This window comes from Melospiza melodia, chromosome 1, assembly GCF_035770615.1.
Source record: "Melospiza melodia melodia isolate bMelMel2 chromosome 1, bMelMel2.pri, whole genome shotgun sequence".
Lineage (NCBI taxonomy): Eukaryota > Metazoa > Chordata > Aves > Passeriformes > Passerellidae > Melospiza > Melospiza melodia.
In genome coordinates, this window is record NC_086194.1 from 43746109 (window position 1) to 43769978 (window position 23870).

The following is a 23870-nucleotide window of genomic DNA, read 5'->3' on the forward strand; positions in this document are numbered from 1 at the left end:
TCAGGCTTGCTTTTCCATTCTGCCCAGTCTGTATTTGTGACCTAAGTGCAGGAACTTGCAATTTGCCTTGTACTCCATAAGGCTGGCACAAGCTCGCCTCTCAAGTCTGCCAAGCTCCCTCTGGATGACAGCCCTTCCTTCCAGCATGCTGACCATACCACACAGCTGTCAGCAAACTTGCTGAAGATACACTCAGTCCCTCTGTCCATGTTGCTGACAGAGATGTTAAACAGCACAGTTTGTTGACCTCTGAACACTTTCAAAGACTTGCCCAAATCTTTTATATGTAGATGAATTGACATTCTCTCTTCAGACTTGTCTTCCTGATCTCCAGCAGGATTCAAAACTTTGCACACAAAAATTCAGACTTACAAGTGTTCCCTTGTTAAACATAAGATAATGTAAAATATCTTCTGGAAAAGACAATTAGTGCTATCTCACCTTGTTATTGTGATCCTCTCACTGTTCAGTTCATTGGAAGGACCTTAAATTCTGCTGCATTACTGATGTGCTCTAAAGAGACACTGTACTTTTCAGGTTCACTGAAATGTTCTGCAGCTGGCTTTTCAAAACTGGCTTGAATATTCACAGTGCAGCAGCTGGTGCAAGAAGTACTGTCCTTTATAGCCCAAGGTCATTAGATGGAAAAAAGCTACATGTTTTACAGTTTTTCCCCATGGAAGTTCTGCAGTTGGTCTCAGAGAAGTGGCAGCATTTATGTTTTTGTTCATTTGAAATGTCAGGGCTGTAGTTCTTTGTTATTCCACGCTTTATGTCAAATCTAAATTCACAGGAGGCAAATTGAAGTTGGCTCCCATGTTTTCCTCAGCATCCCTGAGCCTGGACTGGCTGGGCCATGAGAGAAAATCTTTGCAGATGACACAGTCTGGAGTTTCCTCCTTTGCAGACAAGAAGTTTCTTCAGGGAGCAGATCTCAGTTGGGCAGTTCACCACCACTGCTTCCACTGGTGCTTCCCACTGTAGCTCTGGCAGGCGGAGCAGAGTCAGAGCGGTGCCGGCAGCTGAGCCGAGACAGAGAGAGCCCCAGAGGCCAGGCTGGGCCGGGGCTCAGTCACTGCTGTGTCTGTGTGTGTCACTGACTCAGAGGTTTACAAGCCATCTAATACTTATAATAAATATAAACATCTAATAAAAGAAATTAATTGCAAATAATTTTAAGACCATTCATTGGTAGCTCAGCCCAGCGTGACCCCTGCTGTCCTGGTGTCCCTTCCTGCCCTCACCCACCCTGTGGTGACACTGGTGCTGTTGGGGCTTGGCCGACACTGCCGTGCCTCCAGTGCTGTGGCAGAGGCAAAGTGATGTCACAGTCACATGTAAATCCATTGTACTCCATCTTCCATCAAGCACTGTCAGAGTTTGACAGATGATTTGTCTGTTGTGTTTGGTTAAATTGGGCTGCCCACACAGATCTTGAGGCTTTCATTTTATTATGCTTGCTTGTCTATGCTGTTCTCCCATTTTGTCTTTTTCTTTAATGTTAACATACAAAAAATGGAGCAATGTGAAGGCTGAGGGGATGGGGCTCAAGAAGACAGCACAAGGAGTTCTCATGTAAGGACTGATGAGCAAATATTGAGGAAATTAAATTCACAGACATATTTCTCACAGACTCTGAAGCCAATGAATTCTTAAAACCTTCTGATATGATCAGACAAAGAGATATAAGCCTTAGAGATATATGCATTTATATTATCTGACTTTTAAAGTTGAATTTAAAGCTCACTTGGATCTTATAATCTTTGAAGAATTGTAATGTTTTTACCAAAGATCAGATGTTAAAAGGATGACAATATTTATGTATGAAACTTAAACCTCAAAAAAAACTCAGGGTGGTTTCTCCTAAGAGGGAGGAGTTGGAGGTCTGTCAGTTGAGATTGGGGAGAACACACTGAAGCCTGTCCAGATGATCCATTTTATGATGTAATTGAGCATAAGTAGCTTTAACATGAACTTGTCATGCCACAATTTTGCTGAAATTATGTGCTCTTCGGGAACCTTGTCAAACCCATTCGTGAATATAGGGAGTTGTCAAAGCAAATGTGCTGGCTGGCTGGTTTAATGACCATTTTAGAATTTTATAACATTGGCACTTATGCAGGCTAAGATTATAAAAGTAATTAAATGATATGTTTGGATCATGTGTCGATTGCTTATGGGAACTGGGAAGCAATTTCCTCCTGCTCCTCACAAGGTGCTTAGAGCAGAAATGTAGAAACACAACTGAGAAATATAGTTTTGAGCCAAAAGCTTGCCTATTATTTCTTTGGGTGTTTGCAGCTCAGCAGCTCTCTTGGGAAGAAATAGCCTTGTTCAGGAACCCAGGGCAGCATTTCTCAGCTTAGGAGATATTTATTTAATTTCAAGGATTTTGGTTCTGCAGAAAGAAACTTTATTCTTTTTCCTTCATTTTTCTTTACTTTTTTTCCCAGTTTTTTTCTTTCATGGAACAGATGGGATTTTCCCTGGATAGCCTGTTCACAGCCCTGGCTGCAGCAGAATGCCCTGGACATTCTTTTAATCTTTCTCCACCTCAGGTGTAGTCAGAGTACTAAACTAGATGAATAAATCAGCTTCCCTGATGTGTCAAATCCTGTGTTCCTAATGGCTCATTAAACAAGTTCTAGCTGCCAGAATCAAGCAGCTTCCAAAACATATTGATTCTGCAAAAAGAAGTTATAGTACAGTCTGTCAGGTTGGGATTTTCCTTCTTTTTTTCTTCTCTCTGGCTGATTTCCATTTTTATTTGATGCTTTCAGATGCTGTGTGCATAGGGTTTTGGTTTTTTTTTTTGTTGTTGTTCTTTTTGCTTTAAGTATTTTCTCATGTAGTAATTATCTTGTTTCAGAGTCTGAACATACATCATAAATACAGATTATCATCTGTGTCTTACTGTTTACTGATTTTCTAAGTTTGAAGGCTGTTTGACAGCCTTTGACAGTTAAATCTTTAAAAAACCTAGGCAAGCATTTATTTACCTCAGTAGTTGTTCTTTAGCTGGTTCTTTGCAAAAATGCTCTGCTAATGGTTTTCACATACTTGCTTGAGAAGTACCAGTGAGTAGAGCCCCCTCAATTTGCACTGGATGAAGAGCCTGGCTTTCAGCTTTAAAATAGTTTGCTCTTGTTCTTTTATTGCCAGATGGACCAAAACAACTCCTTTTCTTTAACCAAAATGAATAATTGAAACTTTATTCATTATTTACTTTCAAAGATTTTTATACTGCTTTCCTGACAGCCATTTACCCATACATATTTCTTATAATTATAAATTTTATTGTCTTACTTCTTCTGAAATCAGAGATTAAATTATAAACACCACAATCAAATACCAGCTATTTAAACTGGTTGCTTCGATGAGCCTTGGTCTTTATCTGGTCTCACCAGAATTTTCTATGACCTTGATCAAGTCAATCAAGGCCAAGTCAGTGAAGTGATCAAGTTGGTCAAGTCAATCATTGATCAAGTCAGCATCCCGACTGGAGAAAGACCTGAGCATCCTCCAAGGCCTGCAAAACTCAACTCCCCTATTTCAAAAAAATGTTCATCAGACAGAACTCAGCTGAAGTGCAAACTGTTATGAATAGTCATTATATAAAATTATTATGAGAGTGTTTATTTTAAAATGTTCAGCTTGGTGACCTTTTATGATGGCCATTAGGACTAGTGAATAATACATACTATTCCCACTTCTTTGTTCTTCAAGGTCTCTGGGATGCATTTTGTATGAGATGTGCTGTATGAACCATGCATTCACTGGACAGAATTTTTTGTCTGTTGTGTTAAAAATTGTGGAAGGTGAAACACCTTCTCTTCCTGACAGATATCCAAGCAAACTGAATGCTGTGCTATGCAGGTATGTTATTTTCTTGTTTAGCAGGTTTTTCAGTAAGTTTGGACAATTGATCAATTATTATATTTGGTTTTTAATGTTTCAGCATGTTAAGTAAGGATCCTTCATTGAGACCAGCAGCAGCAGAGATCCTAAAATCCCCTTATATTGATGAACAACTACAGGTATGTAAGAAAAAGCAGTAGCTGTACACTTTCCATTTGAGTATGTATTTTGCAGAAGCAAAATGGAGGCAGGGAAAACATGGTGAGAAAAAAAGAATTTGATAGCTCTTGATGGGAGCATTAATCCAGTGGACTTTCAGAGCTATAGTACAAATATGACTGAGGAAAGAAGCCCTCATCACTTGGTATGCTGAATGTATCCCCTCTTAAATGTTATGAGCAATAAGAAAACCAGACATTTATGCATAAAAAAAAATGTAGATCACTTGGGCCTGGGTACATATCTCTGAACTGTTCTGGTTACTCATAGTTTTAATGAAAAGCAATGCCTTTTGCTCTTTTTGCCCAGGCTTCAGTGCCTGTATTATTTGGCTTTCTGAGAAGGTGGGGAAGGAAACTGCTTGGTCAGTTTTTATATTGGGATGGTATTGGGTAATAGCTGAGGATTCTGAATAACTTTAACATCAAGTCTTGATACCCCTTCTGTTTTATTTCCCCGCAGAAAATACAGTACAAGTTCACAAACATGACTGTGAAAGACAAGGCACTTAACTGTCACAAAGAATCTGCTCCTATTTTTGGTGCCGTGTAAGTATTTTAAACAGTTTTATGGGCAGTAGTATATGAAATTACAGTGTTGCCAAATAATGTCATTAACTTGTGTCTGTCATCACTTATGTCAATCTCATAGTGCTTTATGCTTAGACAAATCTATTCCCTAGAAATACAAGAGCAACCACTCCCATTAAGGAGATGCATAATTAAAGTTTAGGGAGTAAAAAAAGATTTGCAGATGAAATATTTTTATTATGTGACTGTGTGAATTGCACGTGCATGTGCATATGTTGATGTTAATTTAGTACCAGCTGGTATGTAAATAACATTTGTTCTGAAATTTTGGAGGTTTAAGCTGTCATTTTAGTTAGGTCATCATCATTTATAGTGCTGCTGTTTCTGTACCTACTAAAAATTGAATGTGAAAGCTGTGTTTCCTAAATGACACCAGACTGAAAGCATGCACACTTAAACTAATATTAAGCTAATGCCTCTATAGGATACTGTTATTTTTGTCTTGTAACTTTAGTGAGAAATCAAGAGTGGTGATGTTTCTTGGCTCTTACAGCAGCAGTGTCTTCACACATGATCTCTCTCTTAGGCATTGAATATATATTGAATTAAATAATTACATTAAATTACAATGTTGCAATGTTTAAAGCAAATTCTAGCATGGACATTTTCATTTTGCCTGTGTAAATTAGCTCTGCAGTTTCATGGCAACTCGCCCTCCCCTTTGCTCCCCATTCCTGAACTTTCTGTACAGGTTTTGTTCTGTTGGGAGCTAGCAAGAGCAAAACCTGAAGTTTGTGATCCTGTGAGGAAGCAATGAACATCCATGTTTCTTGTTTCCTTTTAAATAATTTACAAGATTTTAACAGCTCTCTGATATTTGTTTTGAATTATTAGGTAACAGCAAAATAAGAATTGTTTTAATAAAGATTAAAACAACCCAGAACTGGCAGTGCCTTTGAGGCAATAGGACTTTCACCTCTGTTTTTGTGACCTCTGCTCTTGTACAGGACCCACAGTTTTGCAGCTGTGATCACTTTGCAGATGCTGCCAATTCTGCAGCTTGCAAGCCTCCCTTCAGGAGAGGTGACCATCTTCAGCTTTTCCAAGCAAAGTGTAGTTTGTTGTCAGTGGTAGGAAGAGAGCAGAGTACAGACAGTTGAAATCAGCATAGCAAAACCTTTTATACATCATTTCACACAGTTTAACTGCTGTCACTGTGTCTGTAGGCTCTCATCTCTACAAATTGTGTTTGGAGTTTCTACTTGTCACTTCTATCCTTAATGTCTCTTGTTGACAGATGAGTCTCTGTTTTTTTGTGAGGACAAAGTTTTCCATTTTGGTACAAATAGGTACCTTTGGTATAAATAGTTCATTGAACTTTGCAAGCCTTGATGTAAAATAAAATAATAAATATATATATTCAAATAAATTCAATTAACTGTGAGAGGATTCCTTCCTTTTCAAATTACATATAGTTAACTACAGAGATGCTCCTTAGAGATATACTGTAAATAGTTTTGGGGCACTGAAATGTTTCCCAGATATTATGCCATGAATGTATGAATTATATCCATGTTAATATATTGTATTCATATTAATATAATTATATCCTTATTAATTATGATATATAGTCAGTATTTAATGCTTGTTGAAAAATAGATTATGAAAATCTTCAAGAAACTTTTAATTCTTGCCTTTATCTTGTGAACACTATTTCAGATTCTCTATATGCACCAAAACCATTTTATCTGCTTTGGGGAAGCAGTATTGTTATTTGCAGAATGTCTATCCAGACTTCAAATATCCTCATGCTTCTAGAGGAGACTGATAAAACCACTTTGTAGTTGTGTAAAATATGTACTGCATTCTATACCTGATCCATTGTCATTAGCTAGAATGTATTGAGTCTCATCGCCTTTCAAATGGACATCATTTTCTGACAGAGCTAGCATGTGGGAAGGACATTTATACAAATCCCAGAATCTGTAAGTATACTCTTTCAGAAGCAAGTTTGTAGTTTCTAAGAGGAAGAGCAAGTAGTTCTAACTACAGACATCATGCTCTTATACTATTGCTAGAAGAAAATAGAAAGTCTGCTTCTGTGCAGAGGTCCAGAGTTTCTATAAATCATGAAACAATGAATGTCAATTTATCTTGAGGTTTTAAAATTCAGGGCATCAATTAGAGAAAAAATCCCAGGAGAAGCCTTACTGTAACTTATCCTCACTTGTACTGCAGTGTGATTATTTTTGCCCAAGTGTTTGGAATATGCAAGAAGTCATAATCTTATAATGACTCTCATTGTACTTATGAGAGCATTAGCTGCCAGTACTGTCACTGGTAAGTAAAATGCCAAATAATTCCTGCAATCCCAGATCTAAACAGGTAAGCAAAATGAACTAAAAATACATGAAAAATGACAGAGAACAGAAAAGGGTAGGAGAAAAATATTAAACATAGTGAATTTCCCACATCTGCTGTCTTGCTGCAATACTCTAGTCCCAGTGAGTGTATAAATACTTGCTTGCTGTGGTGTTCTCCTCAACCATTACCACTTTGTTTACTTTTTTCTCACCAAGAATGCTTTTTGCTGTGCAAAGCAAAAAGGTTGAGTCTAGTTTCTTCTAGTAAAGGCCTCTGATGGCTTATTTTAATCTATTCTCACTCAAGTAATACATTTTAAATATTTAAGTAAGTATAAGGCTGTACAGGTTCAGTTTCAACTTGAATGAAAAATTGCTTTTTTCCCCATGAGGTTATTTTAATTTAAATTAGAGGTTTTTACAGGAGACAAGAAATATGTCTACATTATTCATACTTGAAGAGTTAGTTCCCTTCTTATGAATAATTGAAGTCTTCTTGTCTTTGTCCTTAATCTTTCATATTTCACACTAATATTCATATCTTTGCACTATTTGAAAAACATAATGAATCTTCTCTGCTCATTTATTAAAATCCTGATTTCAAAATGATAGTCCAGAAGGAGTGTTACAATTTGTATGGTTACAAACCTGGCCTCTTAGATTATCAGAAGTGAATTTATCTCATAAGAGCATAAACAGTAATTTTAAATGAATACTTGGTATTATAAATACATGGTATAATAGATATATATTGTGTAAGTGAAGGGAGACTGCCAAGGCATTTCAAACTAGGATGTAATTTTTGTTTTAATTACTGGAGGATGTGAGATAAAAATCTGAGATTAGTATCCTTTTTCTGATAAAGGAATAATATTGCTCTCCTTGGTTGATAAATACAGCTGAAATACGTAAGTCAATAATTCATGCTCAGCTTTCAGAGATGGTCTATGGAGACCATTTTACCTGTGAACTCTTATTATTGATTTGGACCAGAAATTCAAGAGGAGAGCATTATAATTATATCTGTCATTAAGGACACATAAATATTCTCATTTATTCCAGACAGCTTGTAACAATCAATGTAAAATGTACAAGCCATATTATGGCTCTCATTTAATGACTGCCTTTGTACTTGGAATATGCCCAATAATGAAGCCTGACAGGGTAAATATTTCACTGTGCTTCAATATTTATTCTTCTAAGGAGATGAATCTGCCTTTTTCCATCCTCACCTGAAATGAATCACCCTCTTCACAAATCCAAGTTTAAATATTTCAATTTAAAGAGGCATTTGCTTTCCAAACCAAAGTCTATTTAGTCTGCTATAGTTCCGAAGACTTTCTAATTATTCCATTTGAAATGTCACTGTGTTTCAATATCCCGTCAAAATACTGACTATTTGCATTTTTATATGAAGATGGGTTTGCTTGCATTCAATTTCAGGCAGAAGAAAGTTCATTTGCAAACTCTGCAGGAACTTTCTGAAGTTCAGAAAATGACACCGCGGGAACGAATGCGGCTGAGAAAATTAAATGCTGCAGACGAGAGGGCAAAGAAGTTGAAGTAAGCTGTGCCCTAACCATGCAGTTTTGCCCACCCATCAGTCTAATGGGAGAGTTAGAATTGTCAAGGTAGAAATAAAAATAGTATAAATCTTCAAAGGCAGTGAGGATTTTGGGCGACAAAAAAATCACACTGATGTAGGAAGAAACTTAGAACGTTAGCCCAAAACTGGTGCTTCAAGTACCATGGTTCTGGTTAAATAAATATGTGAGAGATTTTCAAATGTCTTACAGTAGGAGGCATTTTTTAAATGACTGTTGATGTTATGAATTGCACAGTCTGAGCAGTGAGACATTTAGCTGCAATCCAGCTTTTGTCAATAGTTTTGGCCTCAGAGGTTTTCCAGTAGCAGTTAATATCTCAGGGGATAGATAGTCTTGTCAAAAGATCAAATGGGGATAATGGACATGTTGTAAAGTGTTTATGATTGATGTTTTTTTTCATTAAGTGAGACATAATAAAATGTTTTGGAAGAGACTAGGTACAGTTTCTGATGAAATATGAGGAACAACTGGAAGACTTTGTTTGGGGTTTTTAAACAAAAACCAGAATATACTGCTTTGATGACACATTTGAAGCAAAGAACTAAGACCTTCATGTCCTTTTGGAAAGTATGCCTGAAGAACACTTGTGTCTGACTGGCACACATAAATTGATTCTCATTTTAAAAAACCCTCTCCTTGAACTGAAACCACTGTATAAAAAGTATTAAATTTAACACCTCTTCTGCATGGTGCTTTCAGTAATATGGAAAGCCAATTACCTTGTACTAATATGAAATTTGTAAATAGGAAGTCTGTCTCTTTCACTTTTTAAGAATAGAAATCAGAAAATAATACTAATTGCAAGATGGTTCTAGTTTGGTTTTCAATTTCATTGCTTTCTCGCATTTTGATGTTTTCTGATGAGATTTTCATATTTTTTCTTTCCCCCAAAACCAATATGAAATATATTTGTTTTGTAATATGAAGGCAACATTAACATTCAGACCCTGTTCTCAGTCATGAATCTTTAAAATGGATCAACATTGAGCTCTAGATCATTATCAGTTGACTCTGGCTGAAAATTTAATAGCAATAGAGATTGGAAACAATGCAAAAATGATATCTTCTCAAGCTGGAGATCTGCTTCCAGCAGTGCAAATCCAGAGATGGGTGGGGAGGGAATGTATTAATGGAAGTTGGAAAGACTGCTTAATGTAGCACCTGTCCTAAGTGGTTCCACACAGACACTCACAGTTACCAACTGGGCCTCAGAGGAAGAGTTCATAGCACATAAATATTGCATGCCTGTCTACAGCTGAAAGGTTCCTGCACTACCTGGTGGAATAAAGCCAAAAGTATTTCAGAACTTTGGAAGAACTAGAAAAGATTGGGACTAGTAATTTACTCTTTCTTAATTATATTATGCAAGTTGTGAAGGTAAAATATAACAGGGTTTGGAAATAAGGTCTGAAATCTCCTTTTGTGTTCATTATAAAACCTGAGTAGGTGCCATGAATATTTGGCAGCATGAAAATCTCAGTACAGAATTTGTTTTCCCATGTCTGCTTTTAGAAGATCCCTCTGTGCATGCCCTGATATCACATTCTAAATACAAGTGTTCTGTATTTACAGGCAGCTTGCAGAAGAAAAATATCAAGAAAATATCAAACGAATGCAAGAATTCAGGTCCCGTAATTTTCAGCAGCTGAATGTCAATGTCCTACATGTAAGTATGGGCTGTTGCTTTGAAGGTCTCGTTTTTGTGCACCCAGTGTATAGCACTTTTCTGTTTCCCACATGCTTTCTTTAACACTAGAGACGCAGGCCTGTTCTGAGACTAATAACTGGGAAGTGCATCAAAATCTGAACTGCTTAGCTGAACCAGTTGATCTGTGATGAGGCAAAGTACATTCAATTATTCAGATATGATTCAACCAGCTCTCTATTCATTGCACAGTTTTATTTTTTTCAGTTACCTTTTCCTAATTTGCCCTTAAGTCTAAATCTGCTCTCTGAAATGTTTTTACTGACTGTATGACATTGCAGTTCAAAATACATTTCTTTTCAACATGTTTAGTTGTAATCCTTTAAACATTTTATATTTGGTGTGGCTGAGAGTTCTTTTCATTTGGCTAAGAATATTAACACTTCAGCTGGCTTTCTAGTAAGAATGAAGCCTTGGAATGACTCCCAGAATAAGTTGTCCTTTGCTTTTAAGCAATCTGTAACAGAAGATGAGCCAGTTCAATTCTAGCACCACATCCTATTGTAGAAAGAAAAGGGTCAGTTTTGAAATAGTTGGTGAATACATCACAGAAATAATTTTTTGTGTGCTTGGTATTCTATATTTTCTTTTGTGTATCCTCTGGTTTCTGTCTTCCATTGTGTCTAGAAAAAATATATATATTAAACCTGCTTTTTCTTATGGCTGAGTCACTACTAATAATTTACAAAAATGTTAGGATTTTATTTTAGTATTTGCCTAATGCATGTTCCAGGAATTGTGTAGATCAGGGCAACCATTGTGTTGTTATATTGCTGAAAGCTCTATTCCTATTTCTCCATGCTCTTTCATAATTTGACTTAGGAATCTGCTGAGCAGACTTCAAAACACCTCATTCATTCCCAGCCAGCCACTATGGGCAATCATGTGTCCACAGGACAGGATGAACCAAGAGGGAATGGGAGAAGTGAACTTGGCATGTCTGAACTTACAGACCATGGTAAGAATTCAAAATCTGATGTTATAATGAAAATTCCTGTCAAGAAAGATTTTTCCCTTGTAGTTCATATGCAGATAAAAAGTGGTCTGATTTGTAAAGTTGTCAAAAAATGGCAAAGAGAGAAGGACATTAATCTGGGTGAATGTATGTACAGCAGATGTATAGCAAGGTTGCATGGCAGGAGGTCTGTGCTCCCAAAGCACAGATTGAGTAACCTGTGAGCAGAAATAGAGATGAATGTACTCCCTCCAAAGGAGATGCTGAATTAGGAGGAAATAGCTTAAACCTTCCACATACAAAATGATTTGCATTAGAAAAACATTTCCTAAAACTCATCTTTCTAGTGAAAAAAGGAGTACAATAATTCAAAGTGTTTGCACATTTGGTACCCTTTGATGTCCTTTTCTTTGTCTTTAACAATGAGAGGAGCAGATGGAAACTCTTTAAACTGTACTTATCTATATTGTCCACAAATACTTAGCTATTGTCTAAAGAATATGAAGTACTATATAACATGTATTTTTCTGTTATAGACAAAAAATAGTCAAGCTTTTTGAAAAGTGTCAGATTGTGGAAATCTTGTGGTCAACGAGGAGAATATTTTTAGGATGACATTTATATGGTTTTGTCTAAAATGTTCTGGAGTAGTGTCTTACTCATATATTTAAAAATTATTGTGTGAGCACTATTATGGTGAAAGATTTTTAATCAGATTAAAATCTTGCAAATATGCATCAATATAGTTTAAAGTAGGAAGACTACTTTTCTCTAATAGCACTGCCTTTTAGTGTTGGTTTATGTGCATCTGTGGAAGTATAGGTCATTAAATTAATGGCATCAGAATCAGTTTGCTTGTGGTGGAGGTGTTTTGGGGTTTTTTAATAGCAAATGGCTATTTTTTTCTTTCAATGTACCCTCATTTGTGTCTGTGTGGTTGGCTTGCTGTTTCACAGCATGAGGGGAGATGACCTGTGTAGGAGAGAACCCAGCTTCTAGAAATACATGCTGGGGGGAGGGTGGGGAAACGTGCAAAGGGAGGACTGAGAGAAAGCAGTAAACGTGGGTGAGAGCTGGGCTGGGAGAAACACACAAAGACTCCTAAATAGAAACAGAACAACATGCTTGGAAGGAAAGAAACTGATTTTTCTGCCTTTAGAGGTCATTAAGCTTTTAAACTATAATGACAGGAATGAGATGCATTTGTATCTGTGATGCAAAAGCTGGGTCAGCCCATTGTACAAAACTGAATGCATGTTTAATTGCTTGTGCCAGAGTCTCTGATGGAGGAGTGGTGGGTTCATGACAAAAAAGAGTTGTGGATGAGCAAGAGAAATTACATGGTTTCTTTTCTTTGCTTTCTGAATACCTTGTTATTCCTGAAGCTGATGTCAAAGCTTGTTCTTATTCTATTCAGTATTCATGCTCTTTTTTTCTTTAAGCATTTCAGTGCAACCATGCATATCCTACATGTCTAATTATTAAGTTATTAATTGCACCTTTGCACTTGAAAATGTAGAAACTGTTCCAGCTATTGATTTTCCAACAGAATTTAGTTCTTGATCAATGGCTATACAAGAATAAAAGGAAAAAAAAAACTTATAGGAAGGCTATAAAATGGTTTTAGCAAGTTGTCTTACGTGCTAATTAATCTTGCTGACCCTTGTTATGTTAGCAGAAGAAGTTAGCCCGTGAGAACCAGACTAACAAGCTCCCTAGTTACAACTAATCACTCAGAATATTTGGAAAGGAGAGAAAAGGCAGGAGCAAATTTTGAATTACCAGGGCAGACCTAAAATATCATCTCAAGAAAAGCTAATGACAACAGCTAGGGATAGTAGCCCAGACTCAGCAGGTGTGGAGGAAAGTTCAGAGTATCTGTGGCTAACCTGCAGTCCTTCTAAAATTTGCAACATGAGCTAAAGAGAAGAGCAGGATTTGGAGTATTGAAAGATCAAACTATTAAAGGATTAAGGAAAGAAATAGAGAATAAAACACCTTGCACTCCTCTTTCAGTGAAAATTATCTAAACCATTATTGAATCACAGTTGTATGTCATTGTGGAAGGTGTCAAATACAAAGCTCAAGGTTTAGCTTTAGTGAGTAGTTTTGAATACTGTGGCATCTTGAGTCAGTTTTAGTAGTGGTGGTTACACTTAACTGAAAGTCAGGACGAACAAGGCAGTGTGGTTAGATAAACAAAACCCAATATGGCAGTTTGGGGTTTTGGATTCACAGAGGACAAAATTTAGCAATGGCAAAAGCATTTGACTGCTATAGACTTCCCTGGGAAGTTTAAGCTTCTCTCCATGTTTGTTTTATGTAATCAGCAATGATATTCTGAACATTTTTTATTCTAACTCTTAGCCTTGTGCATTTGAGAGGTATTTGAAAGAGTTCTTTGAAATCACCTACAGCTGACCAATTTGTTAGTCTTCAAGCATATTTATTTTCTGGAATATGAAGGATGTGAGTGGACCCTGTGGTTTTGATGTGGAGATGAACTCATTGAACTACAGAAAAGCTTCCTCAATACTGTTTACAACTGGTACAAGTTCTTGAGAATCTTAAAAGAAATTATCAGATTGTTATTCCAAAAGAGAAATGTTGCAGATAATGTAAATACTGTTTCTTTAGAATTTTTAAGATGCGTTGCCTTATTGCCTTGCAGCTTAACTACTTCTCTCCTCCTGTGCATAAACCTCTATAAACTTCTATACTGTTCATATGTTTTAACACTGGTCACTTTTAGCATAGCTGGACCTTCCATCCTTATTCTTTCCTTTAGATGCTTCCTAGCTCTTACCTCAGAATATATAATAGATTTTTTTGGTTTTTAATGCTCTAAGTTTTGAATTTGGAACTCTGTTCTTTGAGTTTCCTCCTTTTCCATTATTCCACTCTCAGGGTCATCTAGTGTTTGTTCTTATGTTATCCTGGTTCTGGGACTTGGTCTCTCCAGCTGGCATGCATACTAGAACAAAGGATTCTTTTGGTTTGGCTATTACTTTTCTCCACACTGCAGATTTTCAGAGAGGTGGGCAGGGTAACATTACTTGCGATAGTGAAGATTTAAAAATGCCCTTTAGACTTCTATTTCTCTGAAGGTGCTGTAATAAGTTTCTGAACAGTTTTGCATTTTTAATCATACTATCGAAAGAAAGCAAATATTCTCCTTATAAAAGACAGACAATGGAGTGGCTAAGAAGGACCTAGAATAAAATTACTTCTGTGATTACTGTTACCCTATTAAGTAAATAACTGAAGCATGTTGATTGTATCATTGGAACAGTAAATGTTTTTACTGTACTGTTTCAGCTAGTTAGACCACTAACATGTTCTTTAGAAGACTAAACCTTTGTAAATAGAAGAGAATGAAAAGCATTTTTGCTCATTTGCAAGTCTTTTATCTAATAGTTTTAATCTGCATTGGTTTTTAAATTGGTTAATTTGAAAACAAAACTTAAATTATTTTTTGCTAATGAGATATTTATGGAAAGATAAATGTTTTATAGTTGTGTTTAATATTAGTTGAAAAATGTTGATATCTTTGTCTTATGTGTCCAGGATTTTATGAAATTTTCACCGTACAAATAATTTAATTCTATGGCAGACAGTGTAGTTAAGAATATATTGTACTACTAGGAACAGTTTTGGGTTACTATAGATATCTTTGTGTCTCTTCCATCTTCAGTTTCTCCAAGTACATGCAAGAGACAAAGGAGCTGAACTAAGATTTGTATAGAGATAGTACACAGAAACACTGAGCCACTGTCAGTGTTGAATTCAAATATTTGTGTGTTGAATATATATGCATTTATCCATCTGTACACTTCATTTGTTTCCAATGAGCAGTGTAAAATGGAATAGCTAATGAATAGCATTAGGAATAGCTAATGATTAATAACTGAATTCCCTTTATATTTTGATTTGGATGTTTTGTTTTCTGCTTCATTTCTGCAGTTCATTTTATTGATTAAATATTTCTGAATATTGAAAAGCATATTTTGCAGGTCATGGCAATGATGCAGGAATGAACAATGCAAAATGTGTCAGGATAAACTTGTACCTATGTTTCCTGTTCTTACTGAGGGTTACCTACAAAGTAAATTATTCATCTTCTCTTGTTATCATCAAAAAGAAAAGCCACCTAGCAATAAATTGTTTAACATCACACACCCCCCTGTCTCTTAACCTATTTTTTATAGAAGCTATCTCCATTTGGACTAGGACAGATAGGTCAATGTGTATTTTTCTAGAGATTATTGCATTTTCAGTGCATGTACTTATCTTTCAATAGTGGGTTTGTGAAAATACTGGTGAGGCAAATTATATTGTAGTGCTGGCAACCAGAGGTCAGTTCATCTAATAGAAAAAAAAAACCCAACAAAGCTGTGAAAAAGAACCCTGCATATTAAACTGCTCATTTCCATTAATGATAATGACTGCAGCTGGAATAAACTAATTCATTTTATAAAACATAAGCAAAATACTACCAACAAGATAATAGGACCATCCATGACCTACAACCCAGCCTGGCTGCTATGGATGAATATGGTCAGTGTCTTCCTCTGCCAGTTAGAACAGGGCAGCTCCAGCTGGGCAGGTTCATCACATGTTTAATGTTTAATGATGTGGCCTCCTTCTAGAAAGCTATTGGAACCATCACAAAAATAATACATTGTTTCCTAATATAGCATTATCATTCTTCTTCATCTTCTAATGGATCTGATTGAGATTGTCATCCACTTTTCTGATTCAAGAAGAATAACCAGAGAAGCAGATACCCCCTTTTCCAGAGAACTGGATATTGACACTTCAGGATGCAGAAAGTCATCTTTGCCCTAGATTTTCCACTGCTAGACCACTTCAGCTTTTTTTGTGTGCGCTACTACACACAGGGCTAGGTAATGGCAGATCTCTCACTGCATCACATTAATTATTTGAGTGTAGGTAGTTTCACCTTTGTTGCAATGTCTTCTAATAAAGCCTGATTTTACAGCATAGTTCCTCTCAATTCTTTGTACAGATATTGAATACATTAACACTACTTATGGGGTCTTACTGTAAAGAATCCAGAGAAATCTCTATCAGACCATGCATTGCACCCACCTATGTGGGAAAGTAGTGTGGAATATCAGAAATTTCTTAGTTTACTAGATAGAAAATCCTCTAAGTTGAGGAGCTGAGTCTTTGCAGCTGAAAATAGCATGAAGAGCAAGGCATAATCCTGTTATACATCAGTAATAGCTAAAGGTTCAGGGTTTCTGATTCAATTTCTACAGTAGAACTTGCCTTGAAATTGGCTACAAAATCATAAGCTGTATCTAAAAGTGCTTCAGGATAATTCAGTGCAATTCCAGATGCAACAAATCTGCCATGTCCTTATGATCATTGTTGATCCTCCTGGTTTGGATCAGCGTTTTCAGTTGAAAGATAAACTGGATACAAAGCTACCAAAGGCCCAGACCTTTTACAGGAACCATAAGGAGAGTTAAATTCCACAAGCCACACTCTAACAAGCATGAAAACTTAAAACTATGCACTGGCATTTGTGGCTAAAATTGCCACTTTATAGTCATATCAATCTCACAGCTGATGAGACACGGTAAACAAAGGTGGAGAGGATTTATTTTTTTTAAAAGGTATTCAAGAAATTATATACATATCTGTATTTTTAAGGGCTTGTCTTTATTGTACCGTTTCATTGTCTGGAATGAAAGAAAGCCAAAGCAGAACAACACTGGACATAAGGGGCACTAATAAAATATTATATCCTGCATTTTTGTATTGCCAGCTGGGGCTTCCGTTGTGTTCACATCCATTTTTGTAAGACTCCCAACTCTTCATAAACTGCTACTGCAGTTAATAAACATGTTTTTTGTGTGGGAAGGGGTCAAGTTAAAAGAGGAGAATAGCTTCAGTTAAATACTTGTGGTATTTAAATTCTTTGTGCAGAAAAACAAAGTATCAAATTAAAGCCATATGAATAAAGGGATATATTATATGATCTCTCTGATCTCTATTATATTTTTTTTTTATTTCTGTGTACTGCAAAGATTATAATTTGTTGAATTCATTAGCTTAATATTTTGTAATACATTACACCTGGCAAACCCCTGATTTCGTTACAGTTTCAAAATAGCTAAGTTAGTTACTGTAATTGTGTGCATTATTCCTGTGTCTCCATGGCTAGTTTTAAGTTATGGATATATTGCTTTGATTTTCAAGTGGGCAAAGTTCAGCTGGCCCTCAAATAGGAAATGTTCACGCATTATAAAATGCTCTTCTTTTTCCCTAGCCTGTTTTTTTTACAAACTGTGTTGAAGGATTTTCAAGGTAGTTTTGTAAATCTTGGAAGGTTAAAAACCTGTAATATTTGTGAGAAGATCTTCCAGCATCTTTGTACGCACACCTTTGTTTTGGTGCCTGTAAAATTGTGCTTGTTCATACTCATGGGTAACTGAGTAACACACTTTAAGATGACCATACAAGTGATCACATTGCTCAAAGGCTTTAAGGAAAATCAAGTCTTGTCTTGTTTATCAGTCTGGCAAGTAAAAACAAAGCAGAATAGTACTTAGAATAAATGACATTAAGCACCTTTCTGCATTATTCTTGTTACATTATCATTTTTACATTATCGTTTTTAACCAGGAAATCTTGTCTCAATTAAGAGGACAGAATTGCTGTGAGTTCTGCTGTGGTTAACCATTGGTCTTCTCTTCCTTGTGATTACCCTACTTCCAGGATCCTAAGGCTTATTCCCTGACTTGCAGCAATGATAGCGTGGGATGCTTGTGGGGAGAAACTCGCTGGTTTAGTTCTGGCATTTGCAGTTCCCAGTCCTACACTTGTCCTTGGAACATGGGGTGACAAACTCCTGAGACTCTTGCAGGATCTGAGGGTGTAGTGTGCTCCTCTGACCTCCTCATCTGTCTCTTGTTTTCATTGCTCGGTTTCACACTGAGCCCAACTTGTCCCAGATTCAATTAAAGCAATACTAAATCTGCTTTGTTATAGCAAAATCAAGGTTTAATGAAGTTTGCCAGTTTTACCCAGAAAGTGAAAATTTAATCACTGCTTTTTTTTTTTTTTCTTTTTTATCATTGACTAAAACATTATTGTTCTTATTTAAGAGGTTCTTCCCTTGAAGTATTGCCTTTGGAGAGGAGGAGTTGAACTGTAGCCCAGAGCTCCTCAGGAAATCTTTTCCAAATCTATCTACTTTTCAACATGCCTAGCTACTAAAATATTTTCATAGCTTCACAAAAATTCGTAGCTTACTTCCTACAAGAAGACTTGCACTTGCAGATTCGCAGAGGGGAGCTTGCAAGAGTGAAGTCTTTACACAGCAGTTATGTAAAAAAACCCAAACACTTTCAATGTGGGGAGAGCAAATTATGTTACTGTACAGCTCCTGCTTTTTTCCTAATCTATTTTTTAGACTGGTTTATTTTGGCATTGATAAAGAGAGTCTATTTCAAAATTCACCTTGGTCAATGACTACAGTTAAAATTATTCTGTCCTGGTCTTTTTAAAAATGGCACAGGAATTCCCTTCACTCCTTCCAAAGTATTATGTTAAAAAACATTTATGAAACCCTCTGTGAATTTAGGAAGCAATTAGAAGCAAATGCACTAAAATAATACTGCATACTGGATTCTATAGCAGATACTTCCAGATAATTTCAGTCTTTTAAATCTTCCTTAGAAAGATGCTAGTTTCTATTCCAAGTTGTCCTACATGCACAGCAACATAGCTTTGTGCTGCACATTAGGCATGAGGCTTACCTGATGTAAATAAAGATGCACCAGGCTTTTGCTGCAAACAAAGCATCAGTGAATAGGATGGTGTTGAAAAACATTTTATAAGGACTCCCAGTCCAGCCCCAGTTAGAGTTTTATAGCTTAGATAACCAGCTAGAGGTCATTTCTGGGGAGCTGAGACAAATTATATGGTGATGCAAGAAACTGGAGGCAATTCCAAGTGAGGAAGAATTTGCTGTGAAAGAAACTGTAAGTGCTGAATTAGTTTGTCTATTCTGCCAGTTTAGCTTTCACTGCATGTGGCTGTCAGACAACTGGGTGGAGGGAATGAGAAGGTGACAGCAGTGAAGATCTTGGTGGAATTCTCCTGCTGTATTTTCTGCTTCACAGAGCTAAGTGTGCCCCTGTGTTCTTTTAAATATGTGCTTTCACAAGTGAATTTCATTTAGGTGTATAAGGGCTTAGCACCTTTTTGCTTGGTTACAATCATTTGCTTGTTTTTCTTACTTGTTCAACATATAACTTATATTATTGCTTATATCTAAGTAAAATGCATTTTGCATCTTTACTACATCCAGATTCTTGTGTGCACAACTGCTTACACCAAGGTTGTTTCCATTTGTTTTCTTCTCTTTCTGTGACTTCTGGTTGTGAAAATGGCCTCAATTTAAATCTTAATCATGGCCTTCTTGAACCAAATCTCAGGGAGAAGGAAGTGAGTCTCTTAAGGGGCAGATTTTGTGTTAACATGTGGACTTTTTCCTTCCCAACACTCTTGTCAGACTGAAAGGGAAAGTGTCAGGAGGTCAGCATCTGCCAGATTCAGGAGGAAATCTGAGTTTTTATTGGAAAGTATGCTTTGACTGATAAAAAAAGTTTAAAATAACTCAGGGAGTAAGAGAGTTTTTAAGTTGATGTCATTGGGTCACTTTTCCTTCAATTTAGATCTCTTGGTCTGTTCCTGCTGGAAGCAGTGCAAGTAGTAGGGCAACTTTTAAACTGATAAGGACTCTTAGGCATAAATGAAATGGCTTCCAAACCTCACTAAATGATCCTTGCTATTGACTAAATCACTATGCTGCTCTTTCTCTTTATTCACCCATCATTGCTAAAAAGATTTCTGAATATTTGTAAGATTTTTGGCTTTGCTGATCTTTATACCATGTCTGAAAGGCAGCATGGCTTTGTCTTCATTGTCACTGCCTACCAGAGCTCCCATTTCTGTGTATGTGACAACTAGGAAATCAGAAGAAAAAACAAATTATTCAGAAAACTAGGGGAAAAAGGGATTAAATTCTTCCTTCTTGCTGTTCATTTTTTGTTAACCACTCCTTTTAAGGTCTTCTTTTTTCCTCTCATGCTCTGTCTCTTTACTTACTGAAAAAATACCAGGTAGTGGCATGTTTAGGGGAAAAAACTGTGTCCTTCAAATAAAATATTTCTCTTAGAAATTTAATTTTGGTTAAAAAAAAGGTAATTTTTCCTTGGATAAACATTTGAAACTTGCTACTTTCTTTCTAACATCAAGTAGTAGATGATTTCCATGAGGCCACTCTGATTTATCCCCTCTGTATCTCTTTTTCCAGCCATTTCATAATAGGTAGTTCTTCATTCAGTGACACCCATAAAATAATTGAAGCTTTTTAACTTTTTTTAAAATGCAAAGAGGAGAATTATAAAATATTACTGTTTAAATTTGGTTATATTTCTAGTTCTCATTTAGGAGAACTCATTTTACTTAATGTAAAGCTGCTCATGGCCATGTCAGAAGATGATTCATTTAATAATTTCATAGTCCTTTAGTGCTTCTCCAGAAGGATTGTACAGAACTTTCATGGGCACAAAAATCCTGCACATCTCCTAGTTAATTTCTTAAATGTATCTTCTGAGAGTCTGTTTCTGCCTAGTTTAGAAGAGATGGACAAAAAGATTCCACTGTCTTTCTGAACAATGAATCTTCAGAGCTTGAAAATGCATTTATCATCTATACCTGACCAAAGGATGGTGATTTTCTTTGACTGAAACTTTTAAAGTCGAAGGGTTTTGTCTTGCACAGGGGAAAAAAACCCCACCTGAAACTGACCAAGCCAATCTGACTGAGCTTAGATTAAATTAAGAAGTTATTTTATTTTTTCTAATCATATGGATATTGTCCTGAGCTGCAGAGTGTCACAGAGCCCTTCATCTCCTTTGTGGTAGAATTTCTCACTCAGGATGATGTAGCTCAGGGAAACATGTCTCTGTCTTTCAAGCATTTCTCCTACTGACCATGCTTCAGCTCCTTATGTTTTCTTCCTTGAAGGCAGAAATCCCTTTCTGTTTTCTCCCTCTGTGATAAGTGATGCACAGCTCTCTGTGAAGAGAGCTGCCTAGTCCTGAGCACCAGCTCCTCTTGCCAGCTTCTAAGTTTCTGCTTAGCTTATTTAGTGTGTATGTTAAATATGTGTGCACAGACAAATAGATCTGGGGAGATTCTGAACTGTTTGTGGGGAATCAAACAACCACAGCATTATAAAATAAATTAGGTTGGAAAGAACCCCTGGCAGCCTAGTCAAACCCCCCACTCAAAGTCATTCTTTTCAGATCAGGCTATTTAGATGTGTCTGATCAAGTTTTGAACACCTCCAATGATTGACCTCTTGAAGCTTCTTTAAGCCCTGTTCCAGTATTTGATCACACTCCTTTTCTTTTTTTTTTTTTTCATGATGTCAAATTGGAATTTAGGATGTTCCAGATGTTTGTTGTGTCTTGTCCAATCGCCGTTCAGCTCTGTGAAGAGACAGGCTCCGTCTTCCTTTTATCCTCTCATCAGATCTTCCTTTTAACCTCTGAGCAGGAATGTTTCCCCTTTGCTTTCCCTTCTCAGGGCTGAAGGGACCCTGCTCCCACAGCCCCTTCTTGCACCCAGCTTGGTGCCACTGTGGCATCTGCTCCAGTAGGTAACACCTGCTCGTATGGGATCAAACTGGAGTTTGCTGATGCATTTCCACAGAAAGGAAAGGATCAAGGGCACCTTTGTGGTACTGAAGGGGTCCTGCCAGGACCTTTGTCCTGGCCCTGTGTCTCAATTTTCTGAGTTCTCTGTGTCCGTCTGTGGTAGCAGAGGTGTGGTAACATCAATTCCTGGTGTCCTGGTTCATGTCACCATCTTAGGAGTCCATTGTGTCTCATGGCAGTGTGTGTCACAGCAGCTGAGTGATTTGCTCCTGGCTTTCCTCTGTGTGATACTGTGCAAACTGAGGAGTGTAACAAAATGAAAATGTAGCAACTTTTTCCTTAAGGTAGGAATATGGCAACTGTGCAAATCTGTCTTTTTCCAGAGGTGCAATGAAGCCTTTGGATCAAAAAGTAAAACAGTCCTTAAGAGTCAAGTGTGACTCTGTTACTGTTAATACAAACGGTGAAAATTTACATATGTTGCACCATTCTGTTTTCTTTTTTCCTTTTACTGTTTTTGTTTTTTTCCTTTTTATAAAAGGGGTCTCCCTTATTGTCTTCTGCATGCTCTGGACTGTGGGAATACTACATCAATGCAACAATGACAAGTATGAGTTTCAGGCAGAAGAAAATTAAATATATTTATCAAAGTATTTTCATCTCTTTGGAGAAAATTGTTGTTGCTGGTTACCATGCTACCTGAAACAAGCTCTGGTGGATTTAAGCAAAATATTACAAGTATCACATTCCTCTGTTTTACGTTTAGCTTGTCTTCTTGGGAAGTAGCCAGGCTTTTATGTTTTTTTTTTTTGATAATGGGTTTTTACCCTTCATTCCACTATTAGCATCATGTTACTGTATAGAAAGAGATCTGTAGAGGAATGATTTTATTCGAAGTTTGTTTTCTTTTGAATATCTAACAGCAAGTATCAAGTGTCTCAATGCTATGCCTAAACCATTTAGCAATACCAAAGCAACAGCTGAGTTTGTTTTGAATTCAGTGCTTTGTAAGCAAATAAAAGCTGTTGTGCCTGGCCTTGGTGCAATACTCACAGCTGGATAAAGCACAAGGTGCTTTCAGAGACCAGCTGAGAGATGTGAGGGTGTGAGGGGGCAGAAGCAGCTCCACAGACCCTTCCCTGTGCTCCCTATGGAGAATGTAAGGATGCTGTATCAGAGATGCTCAGCTGGATGCCAGTCCAGCTGTCAAAACAGAGGTGGGATCCCCTGGGTTCTGCAGCAGCAGTTTTGTTTCCTCTTTCAGCACAATAGTCTTGGCATTGCCCTCGCTAGCACCACTTCTTTACCCAAGTACCTCCCAGGCACAAATAAGCTGAATTTCCATTTTATTTGTCAGAACAAAGGGGCAGGGTCATGGTCCTGTCACCAGCGTCCATGCTAGGCTTTGCAGTGGTCAAACAGCCTAGCCCAAAGAGCAACCTTTTTATTAAAAATACTTCTCTGAAAGCACAAACCAAAGAATTTTCTTCTGCATTACATTACTAAGTGTGCAACTTCACTAGTAATGTTTAGGAATGGGAGCAGTAACCAGCCTTTTGTCGCCTGGTTTGTGGAAATTGGAGGTGTATGTGAAATCACGTGGAATTACGGGAAGACTCAGATAGCAAATATTCCAGAGGATGGACTGCAGACATGGAAATGGAAGCCTGTGGGGCCTGAACTCCCCTGACAGTGCCTGTCCTGAGCTGAAAATAGCAACTCACTAGGCCAGCACAGGTACAGCTTGCCAGGCTGATTTATGGTGTCTGCTGTGCCAAATCCACCTGATCTGTTCCTGAAATTGGTCTGATCCTGGGTCTCAGCTCAATAAGCTGTTCTGTACTCAGCTAATTCTGCAGAGAACCGGAGATGTCTTGTGCATCTATAATACATGGAGGACTGGGAGCTGGCTCTACTTTGCTAAGAT

The 23870-nt window shown here is 37.1% G+C and overlaps 1 protein-coding gene across 5 annotated transcripts in view; it reads left to right on the forward strand.

Annotated features, from left to right (window-relative positions):
- NEK11 (NIMA related kinase 11) overlaps positions 1-23870 on the forward strand; it is an 82360-nt gene that overhangs the window by 30232 nt on the left and 28258 nt on the right. For 4 of the 5 annotated variants that reach the window (XM_063155772.1, XM_063155784.1, XM_063155792.1 and 1 more), the window contains 6 exons: positions 3727-3876; positions 3959-4037; positions 4540-4625; positions 8414-8533; positions 10150-10243; positions 11105-11240. In XM_063155772.1, the coding sequence (XP_063011842.1) occupies positions 3727-3876; positions 3959-4037; positions 4540-4625; positions 8414-8533; positions 10150-10243; positions 11105-11240 (665 nt within the window). The remainder of the gene's footprint in view (positions 1-3726; positions 3877-3958; positions 4038-4539; positions 4626-8413; positions 8534-10149; positions 10244-11104; positions 11241-23870) is intronic. The other variant, XM_063155779.1, reaches the window with a different exon arrangement.